The sequence below is a fragment of the Eleutherodactylus coqui genome, chromosome 10 (assembly GCF_035609145.1).
Source record: "Eleutherodactylus coqui strain aEleCoq1 chromosome 10, aEleCoq1.hap1, whole genome shotgun sequence".
Taxonomy (NCBI): Eukaryota; Metazoa; Chordata; class Amphibia; order Anura; family Eleutherodactylidae; genus Eleutherodactylus; species Eleutherodactylus coqui.
Window position 1 is genome coordinate 22682491 of NC_089846.1, and position 27727 is coordinate 22710217.

Here is a 27727-nt window from a genome sequence, read left to right on the forward strand (position 1 = left end):
TTATACGATGGCGCTATCTGCTGGCTAAAGCCAGTACTGCATGAGGTGACACGTTAGATAGGCTCTGACAGCAGAGAGGCTGGCAATATACAGTAAGAGAACCCCGACGGACGTGTGCCAACATCGGAGCTATGCAGCCTGAAATCATAATGTCTTCAGAGGTCAGACAGTGGATTGGAAAGGGTTAAACTACGCAGAACAAAGTGTACAAGTTTACCAAAAGTTTTCTGTTGAAGGGGTTGGCACACTCTCTAAACACAAACTATATGCCAACATGAAAAGCTACATAACCTACTCAGAGGGCCAGAAGAAGTGATGCATCCCAATCTGTAAGTTGCGTTATGGGATAGGGGAGTATTTGCAGGGACTTGGTAGTCATGTCAAGTATCACGGGACTGCTGTGTGCACAAGATCCAACACCTACAAACAGCATTAAAAGGGGTTTTCCATGCAAAAACTATTGATGGCCTATCTTTAGGATATCAATAGTTGATCGACTGGGGGCTGCCGGTTAGAGCCCCGGCCGATCAGCTCACTATTAGCGCCACAATACATAGGGGTCAGAGCTGAAGCAGCTGGCTCCGACCTGTGTAGTGGTCGGTGCTGGTAACTGCAGGCTGGATTCTCAATAACAAAGGATAGCTGCACCTGCAATTACAACCACCAGCCACTACACAGGGGGCAGAACCATCTGCTTTTGCTCTGTGTATTGCGGCGTTGACAGCGGGTGCCCCGTCAACTGATCAGCCAGGGTCTCGAGCGGCTGATCAGAGCCGATCAACTATTGATGACCTATTCTGCGGTCATCAGTAGTATTTCCCTGGAAAACCCCTTTATGACAGCGACTCAGGACGGATGATAAATCTGGTGCATTTATAGCCACTTCTGTATAACCTTACACTACATGGCTTACATTTTGCTAGTTTTTGTACCAATGTTTGGCGCAAGTTTTATTGCACAATGTCGCATGTGGTGCAATGCAGGCGAGACAGCTTAACATACCTTCAATAATAAATCCGCCGCACAGTTGGTGGAAAATAAAGCTCACTTCTAAACGATTGTGTCATTGAGATTAAAGTATAATTTTACTTAAGATCTATGGAGAACAAGTGACTTACACGTACGGTTTCCCTTGAAGTCAGAATGAAACAAAGTTCTGTTAAGACGAAGAACAAAAACAACAGCCCCCTGATACAGGCGGCTCAGCGTGACAAGTCAGGTAGAAAACCCTTCGGGTGACGAACAACGCGATGCAAAACGCTGAATGACCAGCAAATTAATCAAGCGATTCTCTAGATCATCTGCAGACATGGAAGACATTAGCAGAGCGATGCAGCTGAAAGGTCAAGTTTTTGGACTGCAGGATCTCATGCAACAGGCACAACGCCGAGAAAGCAGAAAACTAAGAAATACAAGTTACATGAAGAAAAGCCCTAACAAAATACCCATAAATACCGGTAAAATGTGCGCATTTACCCCATCTAATGTAACGCTAAGAACACTGCTTAACGAGTCTGGAGAGGACAGACAATTAGGTGGCTTGGACTATACCTTTAAGACAACTGACCCAAACTACAGCCCACCACCCCTCATGATACTACCGGAGAGTAAAGGGGTTAATTCCATGTCTGATTCAACCTGATTGGTTGTTATGGCCGAGGTAGGGAGTAAAAGGCTTATATGCGAGGGGGACATGGGAGTCCTGTGCTTAGGATGGGTGATTAGTCAATTCTGGGACTACCTATAGCTTCGGTCACCAGAAGATTCTACGGTCCTCAAAACATAGGGGTTCAGTTTTTGCCCGCTTTGGGTATGTTCACATGGGGTCGATTTGCCAACAAATGATGCAGTTTTCAATGGAAGTTTTACATTGTGGAATGACCACTATGGACGCCATTGAAAATTCCATCCCATGTGGAGATACCCTAAGGGTACACGCACCAGAGGCGGATCTGCTGTGGATTTCCAACAGCAAAATCTGCAATGAATCTGCAAGTGTTAAATACGCTTTTTTTTGGGGGGGGGGGGGTTACCCCTTGTATCACAAAGGGGGAAATCAACGCTGAAAACGACCCGACACGCTACGGATATCAAAATCTGCACAAGTCATTTTAGGGCTCCTGCACACGGGCAGATTTGTGGAATCCAGGGCCGGCGGCTGCCCCCGGATTCCGCAGCAAATACCGCCCATAGACTCCTATGGAGAACCATTTCTCCCTGCACACAAGCAGAAATCCACTGCGATTTCCATTCGTGGCAGAAAAAAATGCAGCATGCTCCATTTCTGTGCGGTTTTCTGCTTGGACGACTTCCATCGAAGTCAATGGAAAGCGGTCCACCCCACGGCCCTTCCGCAATCATCATTGCAGAAGGGCCGCAGGATCCACATCATCGCCTAGTGACGTCGTGGAATGATCTGTACTGCACATGCGCCCTGGCAGGCGCTTTCAAAGTACAGATAAAAAAAGAAAAACGGACAGGTAAGCGAGGTCATCCGCCGGGAACAAGGTTGGATAGCGCATGCTGGATCCGACCCAGTCATGTGCAGGAGTCCTAAAAATACGGAAAAACATCCATTGTGTAGATGAGATCTGCTAAAAGGTCTTCTACTTTGCTGGCCCTGTATTACACTACGGAAAATCCGCATGTAATACGCAGCATGTGTGTGCGGCCGTAGAGTGAATATTAGACAGCAAGAGCTTTTGGCCTACAAATCCGGCCAAAGGGTGTGTAATTATACAGCATTGGTAGCTGGGGATCTACAAAACGATATCAGGATGCAAGTGTTAGTCCAGATGACGGGGCAGCAGATAGGTATGCCACCAAGGCCTGACCCATAAAAGTGGCTGTAACAGACCCAATGACTCATGGAAATGATGGAGCAGATCAGCTCTAGGTTCTCCGGCCATTTCTTAGCTTTGGAGCCGGGCTATACTTTTGCCCTGCTCTATATTTCTGATCAATAATGGAGTGGATCCCATTTCCGATTGGATCAGGTGACATCCCGGGCAGAGATGCAGCCTTAGGGTACTTTTGAAAGCGCCAACTATTGGCCGAAAAATCGATTTCCAGTGATAATTACCTAGTTCAAAACGGGGACTGAACGGGGTACTAAGCAATAAATCCCTCCTTACTTGCTGCTCACCTAGTTTCAACTCACCGAAATGAAGCGGCCAACGAGCAAGTTCGCACTCCGTGTAAACAGGCAGTTCTTAGTCTATGAATGACTGCCTGTTCACCGTGAATGGAGGCAGGCACCGGAAGGGATCTCCGGCCGATCCGCCTTCCTTCACTGAGCGACTATTTCTCATGTGTGAAAGCAAAGTATTGATAGTCGTTGGGAGGGCTGTCAGGCGCTGAAGCAACGACAGTCGCCCAGTGTAAAAACACCCTTAATGAGACTGTTGAAATGCAGTGTAACATGGGCCTCCTATACTGACCACCAAGCAAGGGGTTGCATGCGAATTAAGGAGACCCCCTACAAAAAAAGTAGAACCCAAGAACAAGGCCAAAATTGCAAGCAGCCCTATTCGAGACATTTCGATGGGGTAAACGAAGGCACATTTTAAATCGAATCGATCCTTAATAAAAGCACTTAAAACACAGAAATGTCCGCGGCGAGGAGCGCCATTGTTCTAATCGGTCGTTACTTTCCAACAAAAATAAAATAAGACTGCCTGCAGGATACACAGTTGAACGGTCTTGATACGGATGTGACAATGTGTAATGTAGCAGATACCTGCATGGTGTGCAAAGGAATAGGTTTGGCAAAGTAGACCCTGAATGGCCATAGAAGAACACGGCCGGGGCATTTGGCCTGCGTTAGCTGCCCTGTCTGTTCATGTAAGTGTAAGGCTGGGTGGCCGGGGTTGACGCTGTCTATATCCCAGCAGAGGGTCCCTGTAGAGATCCGCAGGGCTCATCCGTGCTGTAGAAGGCAGCTCAGAAGTTACTGGGCTACAGTTTGTACCCCAAAACCCCCTTTAAGGCCAGTCTCACACGAACAGATTTGAATTGCGGATTCCACGCTCGCCGTCCGCATGGAAGATCTACAGTAAAACACGGGGTATTGAAAAGCATGCATTTTCGAATTTTCCTTCACGCTAGCTGGTACGAACTGCGCATTCCACGAGCGGAAGAAAAATCGCAGCATGCTCTATTTTAGCGCGGATTCCGCCTCAATAGATGCGAGTGACCTGCAGCCCATACGCAATTAAGATTGTGCATGAGCGGCGGAACCGCTCGCAACTTAATAGGAGAATAGATAGGAAAGTCGGCTGGAGGGGGAAGGGAGATCTTTTTCTGTGTGGACGACACGATGTGCATACGTGGAAAGCTGTACGAATCCACGATCATTCGCAATTACTTTCCACGATGGATTGCAGATATCCACATGCGGAATCCGACCTGTTCGTGTGAGCCTGGCCTGAGGAGTTATTGAGTAACACAAGAAATTATCAATGAAGCATCCTCAGGATAGATCAATAGTTAATCGCCATGAACCTGCAGCTCGGGATCGCCGTTGGATCAGCTGATCGCCCAGCCTGCTGACAAGCAGCAGGGCCAGACATCATCATCAGGCACAACAAGGGAAGTGCCATAGACAGCTTCACTCCCACTGAAATCAATGGGAGCTAAAGCTTCCTATCACAACTCCGCCTCCAAAACTGATGTCGGAATCAGAAGTGCCGAAAGTGTAATAGCCGCTTCAGAACCGAATGGATTTCAATGGGAGGTTCTGACACTGATCTACTGACTGCATTTCAGGTGATCGCTGGGGATCCTGAGGATAGATCATCAATAGCTTTTGTCTGGGAAAAACCCCTTTAAAGGGGAAGTTCGTGAGAACAGGACGATAAAGTCTCTGATTTTGGGAACCAGTGAATTCCAGAATGACCGGACTCTATAGAATTCAGTGATGCCCGAGATCAGAGACGGCTCATGTTTCTGTTACTGGAAATCTGACCCATTCTAAGCAAAGGTCAATAATTCAATAGCAGTTTGCATAGAACAGTAGGTCAGATTTCCTGCATTAGAAATTTCTAAGTGGTGTCAAAGTCGTGAGAGAGTTACAGAGAGCCCCGTCATCGTGGATATCGGTGGTGTTGGACGTCATAGACTTCAACATGTTATATTCTCACATGCATCTATGACATATAGACTTTACATTACGAAACAATGTCACACGGCAACACTGCAATCTTTGGACGGTCAAAATATGTAGTGGCCAAAGCTGGTGTCGTCTTTGCTTTATGGCGTGGCTTTTTACCCGTTCCAATCGGTGGTGAATCCACAGTAAAATCCATGGCAAGTGCCCATGTAACATGCCGATTTTGCACTGTGGAAAATATGTCTCATGTGGATATACTATTAAAAAGGAACCTGAGACCGGGTTCATGCTGCCCGAACCACAGGCAGCATGAACACAGGACATACATGCACGCACATTGCGCCAATGTCAGTCTTAGGCCACTCTCACACAGGCAGTTCTACAGTTTAGCGCAGAGTTTGAAACACCCGCTAAAAACGGTGTAAAATGCCTCCATTGATTTCACTGGGGCTTCTCAGACATAATGGAACAAATCTAAAGACATACCCAATATATACACACGATCACATGGGAGGGTACAGACATGGTGAACTTAATTTGAACTAGATAAATACAATAGAAAAGGGCACAGACATTGTGATTAATATCAGGGAGCGATGCTCTTGACCCCCTAACAGCAATTTAGAGACTTTAAACTTTCACATTCCTTGTCACTAGATTTACTGTTATGCTCATCCCTCCCTGATATTTATCTAAGTGCTATTAATCACAATGTCTGTACCCTCCTATCCTGTCTCTGGTATTTATCTGGTACAAATTCAGTTCACCATGTCTGGACCCTCCCATGTGATCATGTGTATATATTAAATGAGTCTTTAGATTTATTTAATTTTGCCTGAGGAAGGACCCTGAGAGGTTCAAAAGCTTGGAATATCATGTATTTTTGTTAGCCATTAAAAGGTATCCTATCTGTCTGGGATGATTTAGTGAATCCTGCACTGAGCAGGGGGTTGTTCCCGATGACCCTGGGAGGTCCCTTTCAACTCTACCATTCTATGATCTACAAGGTTACTTAGCAATTTTTTACGCACCAGATCACCCACTGCAATGATAGGATATGTTAAAAACGTTGTTCGAAAACTGTGTGTTTAAAAACGCTGTGTTTTTACTAATGTCTGTGTGAGAGCAGCCTTATTCTAAGATGCCGGGTCATTTCAGTATAAACCTTTAGAGGATGATGTCAAAACGGAGTTCGAGTCTCGGGGCGGCACTGTGCCAGTCTTTCCCCACCCGATGCGTCAAGCCTGACAGCTCTTTCCTATACACAAACCGGGAAAGCGCTGTCACTCCAAAGCATCCGGCTGGGGAGAGGCCAAAGCATTGCTGACCCTGTGAACCAGATCTGCCTGGACAGCATCTTCAAAGTGGCCGCAGTATTTCAGAAGACATACATGGGTGCAGTGTACATACCTATCCTGTGTTCATGCTGCCCGTAGTCTGGTCAGCATGAACCTGGTGACAGGTTCCCTTTAAGGAACACTCTTGGCAAAACTCAGGAGAGTATCCCTGTGCCATGCTCAGCCCTTGTCCTAAGTAGACTAGTATCATATTAGCCAGAGAGTTCCTTCAAGGGTGTATTTACATGGGTAATATTTCGGGGTGAGTTCCAGCCAACTGCGATATGGACGGGACTTGCGTTAGACAAGAACCCATTCATTTCAATGACTTCAAGATTTTTCGCGCGAACCGTGTTAATGGATTTCTAATCTGAAAGGCAATGTATGGGTTTCCGCCTTTCCTCTCCGTTGCCCATCAGAGCAGAGGTCACTTGGTTAATATGTTACTCCCAAACTTTGGTCCACTTTGTAAGTTAACAAACAGCCTAGCAGGAGTGATGGGAACATTTAAATTAAGGCTGTAGCGGGTCGTTCCCATCTCATGCAAGAACAAGATCATTAAACCTAAAGAAAACTAAAAATGTATTGATGTTAATGGAGAAGATAACAGGACGTCAAATAAAAGCACCAATAGTCCTTCCTAAAAAATAGTGTAGAAGAAGCAGCGTGGGATGGATGGTGTTAATGACTTGTAAGTTAAAGCTGTCCGCCTGCAGATAGGCAGTCTGTGCACAACAGGAACGGGTGGCGACCTTCCTTCCCTCCCATCCAGGGTCATCCAGTTCGTAGGCCCTAACAGGACAGGCCGGAAGAATGTCCGGTTTACGTTGTTCGCTGCTCACGGGGAGAACTCATGGTCCATTTTCGGAGTTCATAGATGCTGTTACCCCCCCGGCGTCGAATTCTAGTCCTCATAGTAGTGCTCAACGGGACAGGGATTCCCTTGACTTGCTCGGTTAGATCGTCGTCGTCCTCCTCCTCACACGGGTTCCTTGTCTGCTCTTGTTAACTTCTCCTTAACTTCCAGAGGCAAAGTGATGAACAAGTCCTCCTCCACCACTAGTCCGCTGCGCTTCAGGAGGTGGCAGTCCCCGAGCTCCACAGGAAGACACTCCAGTCTGTTGCCTCGCAGCTCCATTTGGGTCAGGTTGGTGAGTTCGCCCACTCTGGACGGCAGAGACTGCAGGGAATTGGACCCTAGATTCAGTGTGCGAAGCTTCTTGCACTGGAATAGCTCCGGGGGTAAGTTCTCGATCTGCGGAGAAGTAGAAGAAGAAAAGTGGATTAAATTAAAAAGGGACATAAAATATGAAATTGCAAATGCAAAGTGGTCTAAGAAAGTGAGACGCAGTCAAGTGCCATTTGGGCAAGATGACAGGGAAGACAAGTAAAGTAGCTGCAGTTTTTTAAAGGGGTTGTCCGAGATAGAAAGTTTTTTCTAACGGGGTCCCCCAATGTGTACACATAATAAAGAGCCGATACTCGCCTCTTCCCGCCGGCGTCTCCGGTCTCCGCTGTGTTTAGAGGCTGCAGTCAGCCTGCGACGCCCCATAAACCTGCTGCTGCAGCCAGTAACAGAGCTCAGCAATGATTGCTGTCATTGGCTGCAGCAGCCTGTTTGGAGACGGCTTAAGGCCCATTTACACAGGACGAGTGTGGAGCAAACTATGCCAAACAGCATATCCCTGTGTATACTCCCTCCTGTACCGTTACATAGGAGCGAGTGTCACTTGATTGCCTACAGCGCGGCCAGCAGGGAGGCGGGGCAGCCGGGGAGCATGCTGAAAACTAAATAACTTTCACTTAGTCGTACAGCCTCTGCATGCATTTACACAGGAGCGCAGAGTTTTGAACTACCACCAACGATAATCGTCCCGTGTAAAGGGCCTTTAGGCTGACTGCAGCCTCCAAAGAGGAGCAGAGAGACCCGGAGGCGCACGAGCAGAAGGAGGAGAGCATCAGCTCTTCATTATATTTCTGGGGGACACCTTTGGAAAAACCGTTTATCTTGCACAAACCCTTTGACCTGGAATGATGAAATAGCTGTTGCTTAGTTAGGCTTTTTTCTCATTAGTCAAACAATTCCATATGATAGATCAGCTAATGTAGCCTATTAAAGGGGGAAGTCTGGTGGGGGGAACTAAACTGAACTGAAGTCTGCTCAGTGCTGTATAAAACAAAGCAGCCCTATTCCCCCTCACCGGTTTCCCGGCTGCACTCTTCTTCCCGCTTCAGCCATGACTTCCCGTTAAAGGGACATGTGACAGCGGCAGCCAGTTACCAGATGTACGTAACTCCAGGTCAGCCAGTAATTGGCTGCGGCAGTCACATGTCCCTGTGACAGGACGTCATCGCCGAAGCGAGAAGACGAGGGCATCAGAATGCCAGCTGCAGGGGGATCAGGTAAGGCAAACATAACTGTGTTCCTTGTACTGATATTGTAATATTCTGAATAAAAAGAAGAAGTTTTTAAAAAAAACAAAATGTAACTTTTCTATGTTTTTAGACAGCGCTGAGCAAATTTCAATTTTGGCTCTGCAGGGCGCCGCTCCAGAATCAACACTTACCACCTATCCACAGCGTCCGATTATGGGAACCCCATCACCGAGACCACACTGATCTTGAGAACAGAGGTTACGTATTTTTAAAAACTTGTATGGTAAACGCTATATAATTCTGCATCTCGTCCCGCATGTATGAAGGCGGCTTTGTGCTTCCGTTACACATTGACACACTGTTGTGTGACCGGAGGGCTACAGTCACAATGCTGTAGTCAAGATGGTTGTAGTAAGGGATGGCCCCCGTGACTCCCTGCCGGTGAATGAGCCATGCTTCCCACAAACATACAGGTGGAAGTAGTCGTCAGCAAGCCTCAGCCCTGCTGCAGAACTACAACTCCCAGCATGCCCTGACACGGAATGCTGGGTGATGTAGTTTTACAGCTGGAGCGCTGCAGGGGATTGACATGTAGATTCTGCCGCTGATGCCTCATTACATGACAACCAGTTAAGACTCCCATCCCCAGCCATCTCCGGGAGCGCAGGGCGGCTTATTGACTGCGGTTTTGTTAGAAGTAAGAAAATATTGAACGTCTTCAATAATTAAAATGCTGTAAAAGGCTGATAAAAATAGAAAAATAATGCAAGGTTACTCGGCAGCAGCTGTATTAACATCCAAACCTTTCAGTTCATTACTGGCCACGGGTTCTGCGAGACTGCGAAACGTGGTCATTTTGGTGCTGCGAGTTGGGCCGGGCGCAACTGGCATGGGACATGTGTGCCGTCTGATCCACACAGATATGCATTAGCATGTTCTATTTCTTATCGGTAATACAGACATGAATAGGGCATGTAATACGTTTTTTCAAGGGGACAATCAGTCAACATGAAAACAAACCCATCAATCTGCAAGTTTTGAGTGATAATCGTTGTATAAATGTGCCCGTCTTTCAGTTTTCTGCCGACGGATGGAATTCACTTCTGCCTGAAATCCGTCGTTCAGCAGAAAAGCTGATAAGACCGACCGCACACAGCTAATCACACCCACCGATTATCATCGTGGCAATTTGCCTTTAAAGGGGGTTTTTCATCAGAGACCAAGGCAATCAGCTGATCACTCCAAGGTCCGGCTCTCAGCAAACAGCTGATTTTGCCGGGGAAAAGCCGCACCTAGCCAGACATTCGCCATACAGTGGCCGCTGCGGGGGAAAGGTAGTATTAATGTCCCATACACCTGCAACAACCGCCAAATGAGGGAACGCATGTTCCCCCATACACAAAAGTGCTCAGATCGGCCAAATGTCCATGGTATTTAGGGGGTTAAGCCCCTTTTAGACGGGCTGACACTCTTTTAAACAAATGCATGAGTATTGATGATGGTCGTCAGCGCTCGCACAGAGCGTTTAAAAGAAAAGACTTGTCGCCGGCTGGCGGGCTTCTCATCCGCTTCTCGCTCAGCACTTAACCTCCTATGGGAAGCGCTGTCCGGGGAGCATTTACACGGGACGACAAGCCAGTGAGGTTTTTCAAGCTTTCTGCTTTGACAACTGCGAACAAGTGAGCAACTTTTTTCACATTCACACTGAATGATTATCACTCAAATTCGTTCCTTTGAACGAATTTTGAGCGATATCGTTATGTGTAAATGGGCCTTTAGTTGCAGCTAGACAATACTAACGACGGCTTATCTCTCAGGCAATAAAAGGATCAGATGCTGAAATACAATGTCTCTGAGCCTTCTGTCCCCTGACATCATCTATCGGGGAATGCAGAGCTGTCCCCGTACATATTAAGGCTCATTTACACGCAAAGACAATCTTTTAAACGATTGAAAGTTCTAGTGATCATTTTGCATAAAGTGCTAATGGACACTAATGTCCATTAGCACTTTATTAGCTTCATTTGCATGTAAATGAGCCTCCAGCAGAACACAGCAGGTGGACTGAGCTCTGCAATCAGCTCCTTTGTTCTCGCATGGGCTATCAGCTGAATACAATGTAATCAGCGCTCCTGTGCAGAACACAGTGTGCGGTCTGTGTTCTCTCTCTCTCTGGCTGAAGGATGTTCTCCTGCACATCACACAGCACACGGATGGGGTGCCCATGTGTTGTGCTGTTGAATGCGAGTTGCACCTGAGAATCTCGAGTGCAATTCACTCTTGGCCATGTAAATAAAATGACCCTAGACAAGGATGACTCAAAATTTGCCAGAATGCACTGAGTGGGGTGAGGGGGCACACAAATACCCCCTGCTTGATGATATCCACATATCCTAATAGAGGCAAATCAACAGTGGTTGTCTTCTTTGGACAGACCCTTTAAAGGCTACCTGTCAGCTCCTATGACCCTCATGAATTAAAGTTCTGGGCTCATAGCAGAGAGGACGCCAAGTCCGGGGTGAGAATTTTATACTCACATGCCTTCCCATTTCCCCGCTATCCACCCGCAAAGGTACTGCTTGGTGCATCAACAGCAGGCGAGTATAACATCACACTCTAAACTCAGCGCCCATTCTCCTATGAGCCCATAAGTTTAGTTCATGAGGCTCGCAGGAGCTGACTGGTTCCCTTTAAGACAAAGGGGTGCAAATATTAACAACAGCCATGAATAGCATAAGTAATATACTCACGTGGTTGGCAGTTACCGCAAAATACTGCAAATTCTGTAGTTGGCCAATCTCCGAAGGGATGCTAGTAAGCGTATTGTGACTCAGGTCAAGATGTCGGAGCTTTCGGCATAAGCAAAGCTGAATTGGTATTTTGTCTATCTTGTTGCGGTTAAGATATAGGCGCTCAAGGCTTGCCAGATTGCCAATCTGAATTGGTATGTAGGCAATATGGTTGTACCAGAGCTTCAGGCAGGTCAGTCTGTGGAGGTGTTGGAAGCTGATAATCTCTTCAATGGTCTTCAAGTTATTGTCCTTCAGATCTATCTCCTGAAGGTTGTGAAGACTGAAAATGGAGTGAGGGATCCTCTCCAGATCACAGCGCACCAACTCCAGATCTGTGAGGTTCACCATCTTTTTAAGACTGTTGAGGACCATCAGCTTGGTGCCCTCATTGTTGACGGAGAGCTTCTGCAGATGTACGCCCACGTCGGTCACAACCTGTGGCAACTTAGTCAGGTTACTCTTCAGTCTCAACACTTTCAACCTCTTCAACTCTCGCAGGCCGTCGATAACTATGTATCGGTTGTTCTCGGCGCTTAGGTTACCAGTCAGGTGGAGCTCCTCCAAGTTTTTCAAGCTATAGATCCAAAGAGGAATCTCCTTGATATCAGTAAATTTGATATGTAAGGACTTCAGATTGTCTCGGAGAAAGGCTAAAGCTGGTGCCTCGATTTTAGCTGCCGTGTGGTACAACCAGAGTTCCTTTAAGCCCGTTAGTTGGGCAATACTAGGGGGGATGGTGACATCTGGTATTAGTTCCAGTTTCAGGACCTCCAGTTCTACAAGGTCGAATACTGTGTCGGGAATACCGCTCAACATGAAAAGGTGCAGCTCCAACTTGTCCTGAGAGTTCTTGGTGATCCTCTGGCGTAGCTTGTCCAACGTCCACTCGTGATTGAGGTTAAGTTGTCTCAGTTTGTTCTCGCTAACTTCTGACAAAAACACGGCAAAGCGCTTCGAGTAGAGCGGGTCGTACTGGTCTATGAGATGCAGCATGAACGCAAAGTCGTTCTTCACGTCTGGGATGTCACTGTAGCTGCTCTCCTCCCTGATGGACTCGAAGGAATATTTCTTCAAGGATCTCCTCAGCATCCACCAGAGCGTGTATACGCAGACGAGGCCATAAAAGCCCACAAGGCTAATGTAGAAAGAGGCTAAGATTTTGAAGAGTGTGGCCAGTGGATGAGCGCATCGATACATTCGATAACCAGTGAGGCTTTCAATGTCCACCTTACAGTCCACGTCAAAAGTAATGCTACTGACGTAATACACCGTGTAGCAGAGTATGAGGATAAACTTAATGACTTTGATGATTGTCTGCCGCATATAAAGCCTGTATACTATATCCCCTTCCTCCACGTGAGTCCTGAACTTTTTCACCTTCTCGAACAAGGCTTTGGCTTGCTCGCCCTCCTTTTTATCCAGGACTCCGGTCTCGGACCGATCAACAATCCCTTGCTCCACCCTTGACTTACTCCGCTGGAGCATGGGCACTGTTGCTTCCACATCCTCACTGGCAGTAGAAGACTTCTTGTCCACCGAGCCGTTCATCTTTCCTCCGGCGGGCTTGGTATCACTTTCCTCCACCACGGTTTCAGACAAGGCTCGAGTAGTCCATGGTGAATCGAAGCACTTGAGCAGGATGGATACAAAATGCTCCAATTTGGAGCTGGTGCGGGGAAACTTGAACCAGAAGTTACTACAGGCCAAGAATATCAACGTGTGCAGTAATACGAGGTAAGGAAAGTACTTGGCGAACCAGTGCAGCCGGTTCTCATAGCACACGGCATCAACATAGTTATACTGATGCCTATCCAAGTCATATTTTATGCCTGTGGGACCCAGTCCAGGGGGAGGCCCCAAGCTACTGTTGGTGTATTCGGTTTCTATAGGTGTCCAGGCACGGTATGAATCATTGCAGCTGTCGTGGGTAACCCACTTACAAGGTAGGCAGATCATCTTGTCCTGGGTGACCTGCAGGGTGCCACCGAACACTGCTATCATGAGCATGACGATTGAGATGTAGTCCGTAAAGACATCCCACCATGGTTTCAAGATGCGGTAAGCTGGTTGTGTGTCCGCAAAATACCGGAGCTCTGTAACGGGAATCATGGCTCACCTAGAAACAAGCAAACAGAATGGGTTTTAGTACAAAGCGAAGTCCCAGAGCACCAACCTGGTTTCTATTTATACCAACAGGACAGTCACACGGAGATTAGACATAGGGAAGGGATTAGAAACTACACAATGGAGTAGGAGGAGGAAGATAGTAGAACCTGCTTTCAACCTTTTGGGAATTTTAGTGACCCTGTAGACCTGGACTTTAGTTAATTAATCTGCACACAAAGCGTCTAGGACTAATCTGATTTTGCACAGCTGCTTTAGCAACAGAATGAGACAAATGAGCTTTCAACAAACTTTGCATAAATCAAAAACACTACAGGCAAAGTTAAAAAATAGAAAAATGTAACTTTTTTTCTTTTAAACTCATCAGTCTCCTTCCCCCTCCCTGAAAATGGCTAAAATCCATCATGGTAGACAAGGCAGACTACTTAAAGGGGTTGTCCCGCGCCGAAACGTTTTTTTTTTTTTTATTCAATAGGCCCCCCGCTCGGCAAGAGACAAACACAAGGGATGGGTTAAAAAAAAAAAAAAAAAAAAAAAAAAAAGGACTGTGTATGTGCACTGGCCGGCGTGTCTGCACGCATCCGCAGACCAGAAAAGAGTAGACCTGGACAGGACGCAGGGTCCACAACTGCGGGCAGGGTCGGGTTCCGCTGTGGGCTCCCGCATGCGGAATCTGATCCCACATCCCAAAGCCGAGCCTTGTACTGCCGCTGCATTCAAGTGAAGGGGCTGAGCGCAATATCAGAGACGGTGCATGGACTCATCTGGGAAGAAAACGGGCCCAAGAACGGCGAACCTTCTAATTCTGGTGTTTTTTGGCGAATCCCAATTGAGTTACACAGGGCTGGGCTAAGAGCACAGAAGTCCGACTACGGGATATTTGGCCATCACATCAGAAACAAGCAGACCAGTAGCCCACCGGACGTCCTTTTGTAGGGTCCTGACAGTGTTCCTCTGGTCCCGATGCTGGTTGATGCCCTTCTACGGCTCTGCTCGTGTAATGGCCCGTGTCCTGGCATGTGCTCCATGCTCTCAACACAGTGAGGGAGACATAGCAAACCATCTTGTGATCGTACGTATGGATGAACCATCTTAGGGGAGCAGGACTACCTGTGCAACCTAATTGGGCTGCAGGTACAGTAACTTAGGCCCAGTAAAGTTGGGCTAATACCCTTCCCACACAGCAGCGCTACGCATGCTGAATCAGTCCATTAACAGACATACAGAAGGTCACCTTACAGAAGCCAGCAACAAAAATAGCATAACTACGTTTACAACCGTCACCAACGGCAACGTCTACAAAATTATAACTTATCACTGCAGGACAAAACCAAACCTGCAAAGTCAGCCCCAAATGTCATTGGGACAGTTTATTCCAAATCTCGACCCAATTCATAGCACGGACGCCCTTCTCAAGACTGTGAGGGCCGCTTCCATGAAAAGACGCATGCTCATATACTGCTAAAAGCAATATGCAAAACATTTCCAGTTTGGGACACAAAAGGATGAACTTCCCCCTTAAACTATTATTCAGTTAATTTGGTTGAGACGACTGGATGACGAACCTGTGGGGTACGGGTATGTAATACACCGCCTATAGCACGCTGTGGCCTTATACTGTACTGTAGGACTCAAATGTTGTATAAGGGTGCATTTACACGGGCGATTTCGCCGCCCGGTTTCTGTACATTGCGAGATGCACAGAAATCACTTTTTATTAACCCCTTAGTAACCAGCCATACGCGTTTTTACAGTGGCCACTAAGGGGCATAGGGCTAGACCGCTGTGTTTTCACGATACGGTCGATACGGAAGAGCCGGGTTCAGATGTTAGGTGACAGCCGGGATCCTATTCTAACGGCGGGGCGCAGAGAAAGCTCAGTTTCTGCCTGTTTAACCTCTTACATGCTGCAATCAATAGCGATCATGGCATGCAAGGGGTGACAGGGGTAGGTAGCAACTCCTGTCATTCATGGGCACCTTGCAATCTGATCACGGGGTGCCGATGGATTCCCAAGCCATGCCCGCCTATCAGACTCCACTTCCAGCAGGTTGTTCAAAGTAAACAAACGCATGATAAAAGTGATTAAAAAGCCGCAAGTATCCCAAAATGGTTACGAAAGGAAACTGCAGCTTGTCTCACAAAAAACAAAGCTTCCCACGGCTCATTTGGTAAAAAAATATAAATAAATACTGTGTGTTGCGGAAGGTTGCAACGCAAAAGGGCTTTCATTGTGCCAGTAATAAAAAAATAAAATAAAAGCATGTCAATTTGATATTGCCATAATCGTACTGACCCAAAGAATAAAGATAGCATATTATCTATAAAACTAGATCAAAATGGCACCAATAGAAACTACAACTCACCCCGCAAAAATCAATACCTCACACAGCTGCACTGACAGAAGATTAAAAACGTACTGGATCTTGGAATACGGCGATGCAAATGCAAATTTTTTTCTAAGATTTTTCTACAATAAAGACAAAACAATAACATTTTGGCATTGCCGTAATCATATTGACCCGCAGAATAGAAGTAACGGTCCATTTATACTGTGCAGTGAAACTCTTAGGCTGGGTTCACACAGGGCGGATTTGCTGCGGTTTTTCCGCAGAAGAAATGCTTCTGTGGCAAAACCGCTTCAAAGGTTAATTTTGGCTTACGGATTTTCCTGCGGAAAAATCCGCAAGGGTTTTTTTCCGCAGCGTTTTTTACTTTTTGCAGCGGATTTTGCTGAGTCCATAGAGGTCTATGGATGAAAAAGCGCTGCGGAAAAGACAGAAGAATGCACATGCTGCATCTTTAAAAACCGTGACGCAGTTACATTTCCGCGCTGCGGCTGTGCGGAAAAAATCCGCACTGTGAGAACAGCTTTTTTGCAAAACTCATTTGTGCTGCATTGCACTGCAAACGCAGCGGTTTTGCCGCAGTGCGGAAATGCAACGGCAATTCACGGCAAAACCGCAGCAAATCCGCCCTGTGTGAACCCAGCCTACAAAGAAAACTTAAAAAGAAAAAAAAAAAAAAATGAAATAAAAGTGGTGGAATTTGCTTTTTCCTGCCATCACCTTGAAAAAAAAATAAAAAATAAAAAGTAGCAATTCATTCATTATATGTTCCCCAAAGTAGTACCATTAGGCTGGGTTCCCACTAGTCAGATTCACATTGGAAATCCGGCAGTTTGGCCGCAGACAAAACCGCGAGATTTCCGCCGGGAGAACCACCGCGGAAAAACCCGCCGCGGCTTTGAAGCGGCCCGGCTGCTCGCTCTTCCGCTGCGGCCGGCGCTCCCATAGAGGAGAGCGCGGCGGAAATAAAAAAAAAAAAAATTGACATGCTGCATCTTCTGAAGCCCGCAGCCGCGGCTTCAGCCAGACTTACCGCAGCGGATTGGCCGTCCCGTGTGGACGAGATTTCTGAGAAATCTCGCCCACATGGCTGGCTAATCCTAAGATTAGCGGCCGCAGGCGGATCTGCCGCGGCGGAATTCCGCGGCAAATCCGCCCTGTGTGAATGCAGCCTTAGAACAAGCAAGTCGTCTTGCAAGGCCTAATATGGCTAGATCAACAAAAATAAAAAAAAGTTATGGCTCTTGGAATGTAATATAAAAACAAAACTAAAAAAAAGTGCCAGTACATTACGGTGTAAAATAGGGTGAAATCCAAAAACACGATACCCTGCAGCACTTCGTTAAATACCCATGGAGGAGGAGGAACCGCCTGCACAATCCTATCTGGACAGGAGGACAAGCCTTCCAAACACGGTCATCAAAATTGCAAAAGAGGATCCGCAGCAGACTAGAGATGTCAAACTTCTTTTTATTTTCAATCCATAAAATAGGATACATGCAGTTGCGCGTATCCTATTTTATGGATTTAAAATAAAAAAAAGTTTATGACATCTCTAGTCTGCTGCGGATCCTCTTTTGCAATTTTGGTGTAAAATAGGGTGGTCACTAATGGGTTAAAGGGGCTCTGTCTGAGATCAGCAGTCACGACATACTGTGCACCGCTGCCGCCCCGCCGCATGAAACGAGGTGGTGGGACTTGTGTTTGACATATACGCTATATAACTATGTATATGTTAACATAAAAACGTACACATCATGTGCTCAGAGAAAACGCATTGCGAATGCCGCCTTCCACCCACCAGCTCAGGGTTATTAGTGCACCTGCCCCATATAAAGAGACCTGTAGATGCCGATCTGTAATTCTGGGATTCGTCCTAGGCTCGGAGTCTCCGCTGGCTCGCACCGTGACGGGAAAGTCAAACAATAATGACGAGCCGGTGACGGCGCGGGTGCTGAAGGGATCTGGACAACTCCGCTTCCTCAACCTGCGCGAACCAGTCACAACACACACAATACGAGGCGACATCAAAGTCCGCGCACAATAAGACACAACAGACGTCTTCAGGGCTTGGCGAGCAGCCAAGAATCCTCTCGTAAATGATTCCCAGCAGCCGTGCGTACGCCGGCTGCACACCAACCCGAGCGGCACGGCCATCACAGCGTGGCCAAACATGGCAGAGAGGTGTGGAGCTCAATTATCTAACACCCCCCTGAAGCTTTCTACCCCTTTAATGGCGTCCAGATCCACTAAAGCTGGGAAGACAGCCACACCCGGCCTTCCCAGAGCCGTGAAGTGATGAGAGAATAACTATACGTATCGGATATAATTATATGGCCCCTATACAAGTGGGAGGATTTGTTGCTCAAAGGTCTGTGAGAGCGGAGCGTCAACTACGTGGGAACTGTAATGGGAGCCATTAGTGGTGGTCACCATGGAAACCAAACAGTCTGTGGTGTCTGCATGGAACAATAATGGCGTCTTTGAAAGGGAGGGATGTGTGTGTGTGGGTGGGTGGGGAGGGGGTATACATTTCCATCATCCGTCTCCCTCAAGGGTAATTTCGCAAATGCGATATCGGGCCGTGAAACTCGCGCTCGGGAACGTGCGATTTCCCCATCGGGGCATTTGGGTCCTCAGGGAAGAGGATCAGCAAGCGATTACGACGGTTTTCAACAGGAAATCTCGCATTGCATCCCGAGCACCTCGCACGCCGTGTCGCGTTTTTGCCAGCCTCATTGAAAGCAATGGTCGAGGTGTTCTGAGGGAACGCCCAAATATAGGACATAACGCAATATTTTTCCTGCATTGCTCATTCAAAAGAATAGGGTTCATATTCGTGCGAGATTACGCCAAAGTCTCACACAATTTTCTCAGCCGTGTGAAAGCGGTCGAAGACTCGTGCGAATGATAAACCGCTAGGGGTAAAAGGACCTTAGAATCTACGCAGAGCAGGAATGTTCAACCTTTTGGCGTCTGCGGGCCACATTGGAAGAAAAGGAGTTGTTGTTGGCGTCGTCATCATCTTGGGCCGCACATTAAATACACAAACACTAACGAAAGTGGATATGCTTGTCCTCCGAACGCCCCCCTACCGTCCCCCACCGTCCTCCAAACCCCAATCGTCCCCCCCACCGTCCTCCAAACCCCAACTGTCCTCCAAACCCCAATCGCCCCCCCCCCCCACCGTCCTCCAAACCCCAATCGTCCCCCCCCCACCGTCCTCCAAACCCCAATCGTCCCCGCCCCACCGTCAGGCCATAAAGACTCCACAACGGAGTCAGTTTCTGCTTCCATATGTAAACCTAGATACAGAAACCGTTACAGGCTCACATGCCGTTCGCAGCCACAGGCCCGTTTCTGACAGATACGGCCCGCGGGATGGACAGCCCTGATGTAGAGAGATTTGTCGTTACCCATAGCGACCAATCATTCCCGCTCTCATTTTTCAGAGGCCTTGAGGAAAAGTGAAACAGAAACCTGACTGGTTGCCACAGACACCGGCTGTGCCATACTCCTGCAGGCGCTGATCGGCTGAGACAGTTAATGAAGGGCTGTGATTGGGCATCGAGCCAGCGCCGACAACCAATCACAGCACTCCATTGCTGGAGGCGGGGTTCTCAAACCTGGCCTACGGCAGTAGACTTGAGTGCAGGGGAAGCCCGAATCAGCTGCCGCGACCTGGACTGCAGCGGATAGGTGAGTATTTTTCTCTACCTAGCTGGGACTGATTTTCGGGGTAGGGCTTACATTGCACAGCCTCACCCCGAAAATCGGCGAGCGGTTAACGCTGCCAAAAACGCGGCACCAAGTGTTGCCGCGTTTTCAGCAGTGCTAAAACCGCTGCCCATTCATTTCAATGGGCGACGCAGGGCTGAAAACGCCCAGAAATAGAACATGCATCGCTGTCAAAGCGCAGCGTTGGAAGGCGCTGCATTTTCAGCCCTGTGTGAGCAGCCCCATTAAAATGAATGGGAGCGCTAAACGCTGTACAAAACGCCCCGTGTGAGGGAGGCCTTAGGAAAATAAAAGTACCTTTGTGATGACGGCGTGCAAGTCGACACACGTTTCGGTTCCCCCTCTGCAAACAAGGTCCGACCACCCCCACCAAACTTTTTTTTTTCACGCCTGTACAAACTATTCACTTAAGGCTAACTTCACACGGATGAGTGAGCTATTGGGCCTTGAAACTCAGCCTGATATTGCGCTCGCCAAAGTACGATGTCCTCGCGAATGCGAGGAGTTCTTGTGTTAAATCGCAGCATGCCCTAATTTTTTGCTGATTATTAAGAATCTCCCGTTATGTCCTGTGGAAGCTTGCCAAGCGATTTGTATGGAGTGTGATGTGGTTTTTGAATCCATTTTTAGGGATCATTCACACAGCCGTAAACTAATTTCGACTGCAAAAATACGCCACCTATTCGCATGTTTGAGAATTGCTTCCGCTTATGTTTTTCGGCCGCTCTGGCGTGTTTTTGTGGGCGCAAACGCACTGTGCATTTGTGTGCACAAAAAAATACGCACAAAGTCACATTGATTTTCTGCATATATACGCAGCGAATACGAGGGGACCTGCGTATTTACGAACATCCATTGGTTTCACTGGGCTCTTGTGGCCTTCAACCTTTTCCAATCCACTGTCTGACATCTAAAGACATTATGATTTAAGGCTGTACAGCTCCGATGTTGGAAGACGTCTGTCAGGGTTCTCTTACTGTATATTGCCAGCCTCTCTGCTGTCGGAGCCTATCCAACGTGTCACCTCATGCAGTACTGGCTTTAGCCAGCAGATAGCGCTGTTGTATAATGGCAGAAAAAGAGTAAACCCCCCAGGAAAACCAGGATACAAATTGGATTGGAAAGGGTTAACCATGCACCACGATTGGACAAGCCATGCATTTTTTTTCCACACAATCACACATTGCTTGAAAAAAGAAAAAAAATTAAATGCGCTCATGGGAGCGCACCCACTGAAATCAATGGTTATTCTATGTATTACATGTGAAAAAATTGTGCGCATAAACAACGCAAATACGCTTCTGCGAATGAGCCTTAACTATTAGAAGCTCATGCAATTTTTGCACATACCCGAGGAACACGGACAGTAATGCGATGCATTTTAACGTCAAAGTGCGCCACAGGAAAATCGCCGAAAAATCTAAACTGACGCAGTTCGGATTTTCATGGACCTACATTACACTCTCCTGTGCGAATACAGCCTAAATTTCATCTTAAACCCGCAATGTGATTGGTCGCCACGGACAAAATTGACTTTGCATTAGTGCTTTACTTCTTCTAAGCAATGGAGGATACAAAATGAAAGCCTGTAAGGGCGATAGTGGAGTTTCACCGCCCCGGCTATAAGCAGCCGATATCAGACATTCAGGCCAACTTTGTAAAATATATCATAGAGAGTCTGAAGGGGGCGTTACGTCAGAGATCGACCCCTACCTTCTCCTTTATTGCTGCACTGGGGAAGCGGGAGAGGGGCGCCTGGGGAAAATCCAGTGACCCAACAGGCCACATAGGGCCAGTTCCATCATCACTGCAGTTCTCCTGACCCATACATTTAACCCTTTCCAATCCACGGTCTGACGTCTGAAGACATAAGACATTATGATTTAAGGCTGTACAGCTCCGATGTTGGAAGACATCCGTCGGGGTTCTCTTACTGTATATTGCCAGCCTCTCTGCTGTCAGAGCCTATCCAACGTGTCACCTCATGCAGTACTGGCTTTAGCCAGCAGATAGCGCCGTTGTATAACAGCAGAAAGAGTAAGCCCCCTAGGAAAACCAGGATACAAATCGGATTGGAAAGGGTTAATGGATGCAAGTGATGGATGCTACCCGATCACTTCCCAGTGTAAAGCCGACCACTGATCGAATGACGAACTCAAATTTTTGCTGCATCTTTCATGCAGGCGTAAAAATAATTGTCAGCAGCACATCTCCTCTGCGTTGCTTGACACAATAAATGATACTGTTAAAATCCATCGGCATGAGGCTAAATGCACACAGCCGGGTCAGATTCCGCATGCATGATCCCGCAGCAGAATTCGACCCCGTGCCTGGCCGGTGACCCCTGCATACCTGTCCAGATTCTTGTTATCTGTGCTGCAGATGTGCCAGCCGGCGCACATGCAAAGTACAAATAATGCCACACCGTTGCTAGGCGATGACGTGGATCCCGCGGCCTTTCCGCAATAGCGATTGCGGAAGGGCCGTGGGTCGGATAGCTTCAGTTTACTTCAATGGCAGTTGTCCGCACGGAATCTGGCTCAAAGTAGAGCATGCTGAAAACAGTACAAACAAACAACAGTGAACCAGGGGTTGACATTTTGGCTGAACGCAGACGGCTGGGTCAGATTCACCCCTGCAGTGACCCACGGCTTACCTGTCAGGCGTCTTCACTTTGCACTGTGGATGTGCCGGCTGGCACACAGCCGCACATGCGCAGTGCAGGGCCGGCGCATCATAGATGACGCGGCGTTGCGAGCCTCGCAGTGAAATAGGACATGCCACAATTTCCACCCTGCGAGCGGAATATCGCAGTTGATTTCCACTCATGGGCATGGAAATGCATTTTTTTAATGCATGTCCTAAGGGGCTGTATTTGCTGTAGGATCCGGAGCTCCAGATCCCGCAGTGCAAATACGGCCGTGTGCATTTGGCTTTTGTCCTTGGGACAAGGAGGCATTCTTTGATTAGTCGTATGTCTTGTATCTAAGTAGATATCCTGTTAGTTACATCCCTCGAAGTCTAATAAGGTGCGTGACTCAAGGGCCTGATATGTTAATTTCTTTTGGGCTCTCATTGCGGCATAGCTAGTTTCACTGACCACATCTCAGAACTCCATGATCAGAACGATTGGCGAGGACCTGCACGGGTAAACCGAGCCTTATTATTTTGCTTACCTCTTACAAACTTTCCACAAATTAGTTAAACTTCGTCCCATCTATTAAGTCGGCGACACAGAATAGCTACATTTTGCATTAGTCTCCCTCCCACCGAGCTGCCAGTACTTGTCCTTCTCGAGTTTTGCATAAAGCAGCTGAGCCAACAGTGCGCAGGCAGGTCGGACATTCCTCAAGGGGGTGAGCAGAACAAACAGAAGATCGGAGGTGAAGATATCTACCCCAGACAAATAGAAGGTGTATCCCACAAGCTATATTACGGTACACCCAATTACTGCAAAGCCACAAGAACCGCACAAACACCACAACGCAGCCGATTCTCAGCCCAAAGTAAACGAACGCTGATCAGCAAGCATGTGGATTGGCGTTCGTTCACTTTTTTTTTACATAGGCAGAGAATCGGTGCAATGGAAACAAACTATTGTTCGCCCCTACAGAGCAGCTCACATGGGGACATCTACAACTGGTCCGCAAACTTTTTTGTTCGCTGGATGAAAAATATTTTTCCCCTTCATCAGCCAATTGTTGGCCCTTTTACACGGCCCGATTGTCAGATGAACGAATGTTAGGAGAAACTTGTGTCTGATAATTGGGCCATGAAAAAGGGCCTTAACCCTTTCAATCCTATTTTGTATTCAGGGTTTCCTAGGGGGCTTTTCTCTTTCTGCCATTATACAATGGCACCATCTGCTGGCTATAGCCAGTACTGCGGTTTGGGACATGCTGGAGAGGCCCCTGTCAACAGAGCTGCCAGCAATCTGCAGTAAGAATACCCTGCCGGAAGTCTTCTGACATTGAAGCTGTACAGCCTTCAATCAGAATGTCTTTAGACGTCAGACAGTGGATTGGAAAGGGTAAAAGGAACCCGCCACTTTTGGGACATAACTTGGTTCCGGAACCGGAGCAGGATATATTACTTCTGATGCTATATTACTTAGTTCTGATCCGCTGGTTCCAGGTCCAGTGTTCAATTATCCAGGGTGGCCAATGTGATCTTCAGACAACCTAATCCGCACGATGCACTGGCAGTCTAAGGCTGCCTGTCCACCAGCGTTGCGGTATCCCGCAGGGCTCCTGCGCACGGCAGAGCCGGATTTCACATGCAGAATCTGGCCCTGGCAGCAGCCGCATTCGCACACAACTGCTTACTTTAGCTTTTATCTGTACGGCAGATGGTCCGCACGGCCAGCTGTTGGACATGCGCAGTACAGATTTTTATTTTAATTCCTGCTTTTCCCGCGTCATCGCCTAGCGACAAAGCGGAATCCACAAACTTTCCGAAATGCAATTGTGGAAAGGCCGCGGATCGGACGGCTTCCATTGACTTCAAGGAAAGAACGACACAAAGGGTTTGCCCAATTAACGGGCAGCATTCTCCCTGTAGGACCCACTGTGCTAAAACAGAAAGAGCAGTACTTACCTCTCTTTGGCCCCCCTCTATCCAGCACTCCTGCCCCACTGTAGTAATGGTGTTCGTTATGGAAGAGGTCTCCAGAAGTCACCTGACCGTAGCAGCATCTCTGCCCATTCTACTGGCATCAGCACTCACATCCAAGGCGCCCTGATGCCAGGAGTTGAGAGTGCTGATGCTACAGTGGTCAGGTGACTTCTGGTGACACATTGTCTGCCACAACAAACTTGTTCACGCAACAACTGGGCCGAGTAAAAGGGTCAACAATCAACAATTATTGGAGTAAAAGGGTCAACAATCAACAATTATTGACGCTCAGCTTGCCGATCAGCTGTACAAGGTGATGTACAGCGGGCCTACGCAGATCCTAATTATAGTCAGTCGGCCGCATAAATCAATTTCGATAACCGGCCCATGTAAAAAGACTTTAGGCCGGGTTCGCGGGCGGATCTGTGCTGCGTATTACGTCCGCAAACTTTGCGCGCATAATACGAAGTGAATAGAACCGATTGATTTCAATGGGTTCATTCACGAGCCCTTAGTCTAGACGTTGTATATGAACACCGTACATGGAACTGTTCTTCTAGACCTCATCCCCCTCGGACACCCACCTCCCTTTTCGCTGCGCACTCCCGCCTCTTCTTGGCATTTAGTACTTACCTATCAATGCATTAAAGCTAATAAACATACGAGGACATTACGTGAAATAATTAATGCGTTCTACTGCAATATTTGGACACCGTCGTGCCGAGCGTTGGCAGACATTTAAGGCGTGTGTAAGGAGATCTGGCAGCTGTACAAAAGGAACTCAGCACTGGTACGAAATGGTATAGAAGGCGCGGCGCAGCAGCTGAGTCAGCTAGAGATATACACAGATCTATACAGACAGCGGATACCCAGTGCAGCAAACACTGGGAGCAGCAACCAGCCAGGACGCTTCTCTCAATCTAGAACGTGCGGTAAGAACATAAGAGCTGGATTCTGATTGGTCGCTGTGCATGATGAGGCCCACCGGTTGCGGACACTTACCTTGGGGTATTGGTGATGCTATCTGTGCTCTGACGGAGTGCGTGACAATAGGTACAATGTATTTGTGATGTGACAACAATGGCAGGTCCCCAACTCCATGGGAGCAGCTGGAAGAAGAGAACCACACATTAAAAGGGTTGCCTTGGACCCTCCCACTGATGTCCCCAAAAACAAAAGGGTACTGGCATTCACTAGAGATGATCGCAGGGGGTCCGACACTGGGAAACCTATCAATCACAGAAAAGGGTGGTCCCGTGCCCTTTGTTTGAATGGAGCATGTCTTCCACCCCTGAAATTCGACATCTATGGGGCTGATAAAGGTGGCCAAGTGCACCACTACACTGATGTGCCAAAAGTCATGGGATAGAGGTATGTAAGCTGATGATGAAGTGGTGCTATCTCAGGTGATGCTTGGGAACGTCCGCACCTGTATAAGTTGGAAGGTGTTACCTCCTGAGTCTGAACATAGGCCAGCGTGCTTATGGCAGGGCGACATGAATCAGAGTTGGAACATGTGGGTATTTAAAGTGACCGTCCAGGCCTGGAGAAACCAAGATGGCCGAACCACTGACCACCTGACGCACTAGTCTAAAGGCCCTTTTACATGGGCAGGTAAACTGTTCTCATTCCAGCATCCAGTGGAATCCAGCTCCCGGCCTGCTCACCCTACATTCATCAGCGACGCATCTGCGCCCCACAGGTCGTCCCATGTAAAAAGGGCTATAAGACACTACATGCTGCTCTGACTGGTCAATCAAAGCAGGTATAGCGTCTTAGACTAATGATGCTTACTAGTGCACTATCTGCATCAGGTGGTCCGAGAAGCTGGTGCGGCCATCTTTGTTTCTCTCTACCAGGACAGACGCTTTTCCATCCTTTGACCCACAGCGTCACATATGTATCGGGAATCATCATAAAAGGCATTACCACCCACAGAGGACAGCGGCCGGACACAGCTCAGAACTGTCCGTGCGGATGATAAGCTACTCTGGCAGAAATCACATCCATATTGAATGCAGGAGACCCCACATGGATATCCCGCAGGTCACTGCAGCGTTCTTTACCTTCCATGGGATAGGGGAGCAGAAGACCCCCCAACAACAGACACAGCGCCTCACCTGGGTTGTGAGGTCTTACTACTAACTGGACCCTGGAGGACTAGTAACACAGCACTGAGCAGGCTGGTGGTGCCATACTGGTATGGGGTGTTCTCATGGCATGGGTTGTGCCCACTGGTCTGCCCAAACACGTCATTGACCGATGCCCGCTGGGTTTCATTTGTAGCCCTTTATGGACTCCAGTAATGACGGCATATTCCAGCAGGATGAAGCTCCATGCCATCCGGCCAAAGTTGTCCAGAATTGGTTGAGGGGCATTCTAGAAAGTTCCTATGAATGGCGCGGCCGGCAGGTTCACCCAACTGAGCATTTATGGGATGCGATGAAGAGGTCCGTTCACCCCCAAGGTCCCGCACCTACAAATACCCCGGAGCTGTGGGGTGGCTAACCGTACGGTTCAACATTCCTCCAGACATCTTCCATCCACTTGTGGAATCAATGCCATCTGAAGCTGCTGCGCCCCTCCGGGTTAGAGGGGGTCCTACACAATATTAGTCCCTATCCCATGACTTTTGGCACATCATTCGCTCCCACATGCTCGACTGCCATTCAAATGGGGAACATGGGACCCCCATCTATCATCGGTGGGGGTACCAGGGACCCCTCCACGATCAGAAACTGGTGTTGATTCTGGGTCAACCACTTTTAGAATGTTTACACGTAGCGCATTTTGATGCTGATCTGCGCTAATATTGACATGGATCCGCAGCAGACTTCACCCCTTGAATTAAAGTCCGGCAACACATAATAGGATGCGGCGAGGAATAAAAATCTGCTTTATGACAGCACGCCTCCTACATATGGCGCCTTGAATTAAAACCATTTTTCCTAAGGCACTTATGTCCTGCAGCTGGCATAATGACATGGAGATGTGCCCCATCATATGGAGATAGAATATATACAGATACACTGAGCAGGACTAACTACAGTCACCTATATACAGCCATACAGTTCCCCATGTCCTCCCCTCTTACACATACGCCTCCCCCATTTCCAGATGGTACGCTCCGCATCGTCTGTATAACTTCAGCCGGTTCGTATAATCCTACCTGATCCCCGGGGGTGTCCGGTCCCTCTTCTACTCCCCGCTTTGTCCCTCGCCACCGCAGTGCTCCATGCCCCCGCCTCCGGAAGTGACGGTGCATCCCGGGGTGGGTGGGGGATCGCC

At 47.9% G+C, this 27727-nt stretch overlaps 1 protein-coding gene across 1 annotated transcript; it reads right to left on the bottom strand.

Annotated features, from left to right (window-relative positions):
- Positions 1–1058: 1058 nt before the first annotated feature.
- LRRC8A (leucine rich repeat containing 8 VRAC subunit A) lies at positions 1059–27720 on the bottom strand. The gene is made up of 4 exons (XM_066580552.1): positions 27609–27720; positions 25442–25548; positions 11574–13731; positions 1059–7702 (listed from the first exon to the last, which is right to left on the bottom strand). Exons 3-4 carry the CDS (start codon positions 13722–13724, stop codon positions 7427–7429), a joined length of 2427 nt encoding a protein of 808 aa, XP_066436649.1. The 5' UTR covers positions 13725–13731; positions 25442–25548; positions 27609–27720; the 3' UTR covers positions 1059–7426.
- Between the last annotated feature and the right edge of the window lie 7 nt (positions 27721–27727).

What these genes read in the sequence shown, in the direction of transcription:
- LRRC8A (XM_066580552.1), bottom strand. Translation starts at nt 13,724, where the DNA reads ATGATTCCCGTTACAGAGCTCCGGTATTTTGCGGACACACAACCAGCT. An exon ending in TTGCGGTAACTGCCAACCAC is followed by an intron (nt 7,703 to 11,573) that starts GTGAGTATATTA and finishes ACTTCTCCGCAG; the next exon opens with ATCGAGAACTTACCCCCGGA.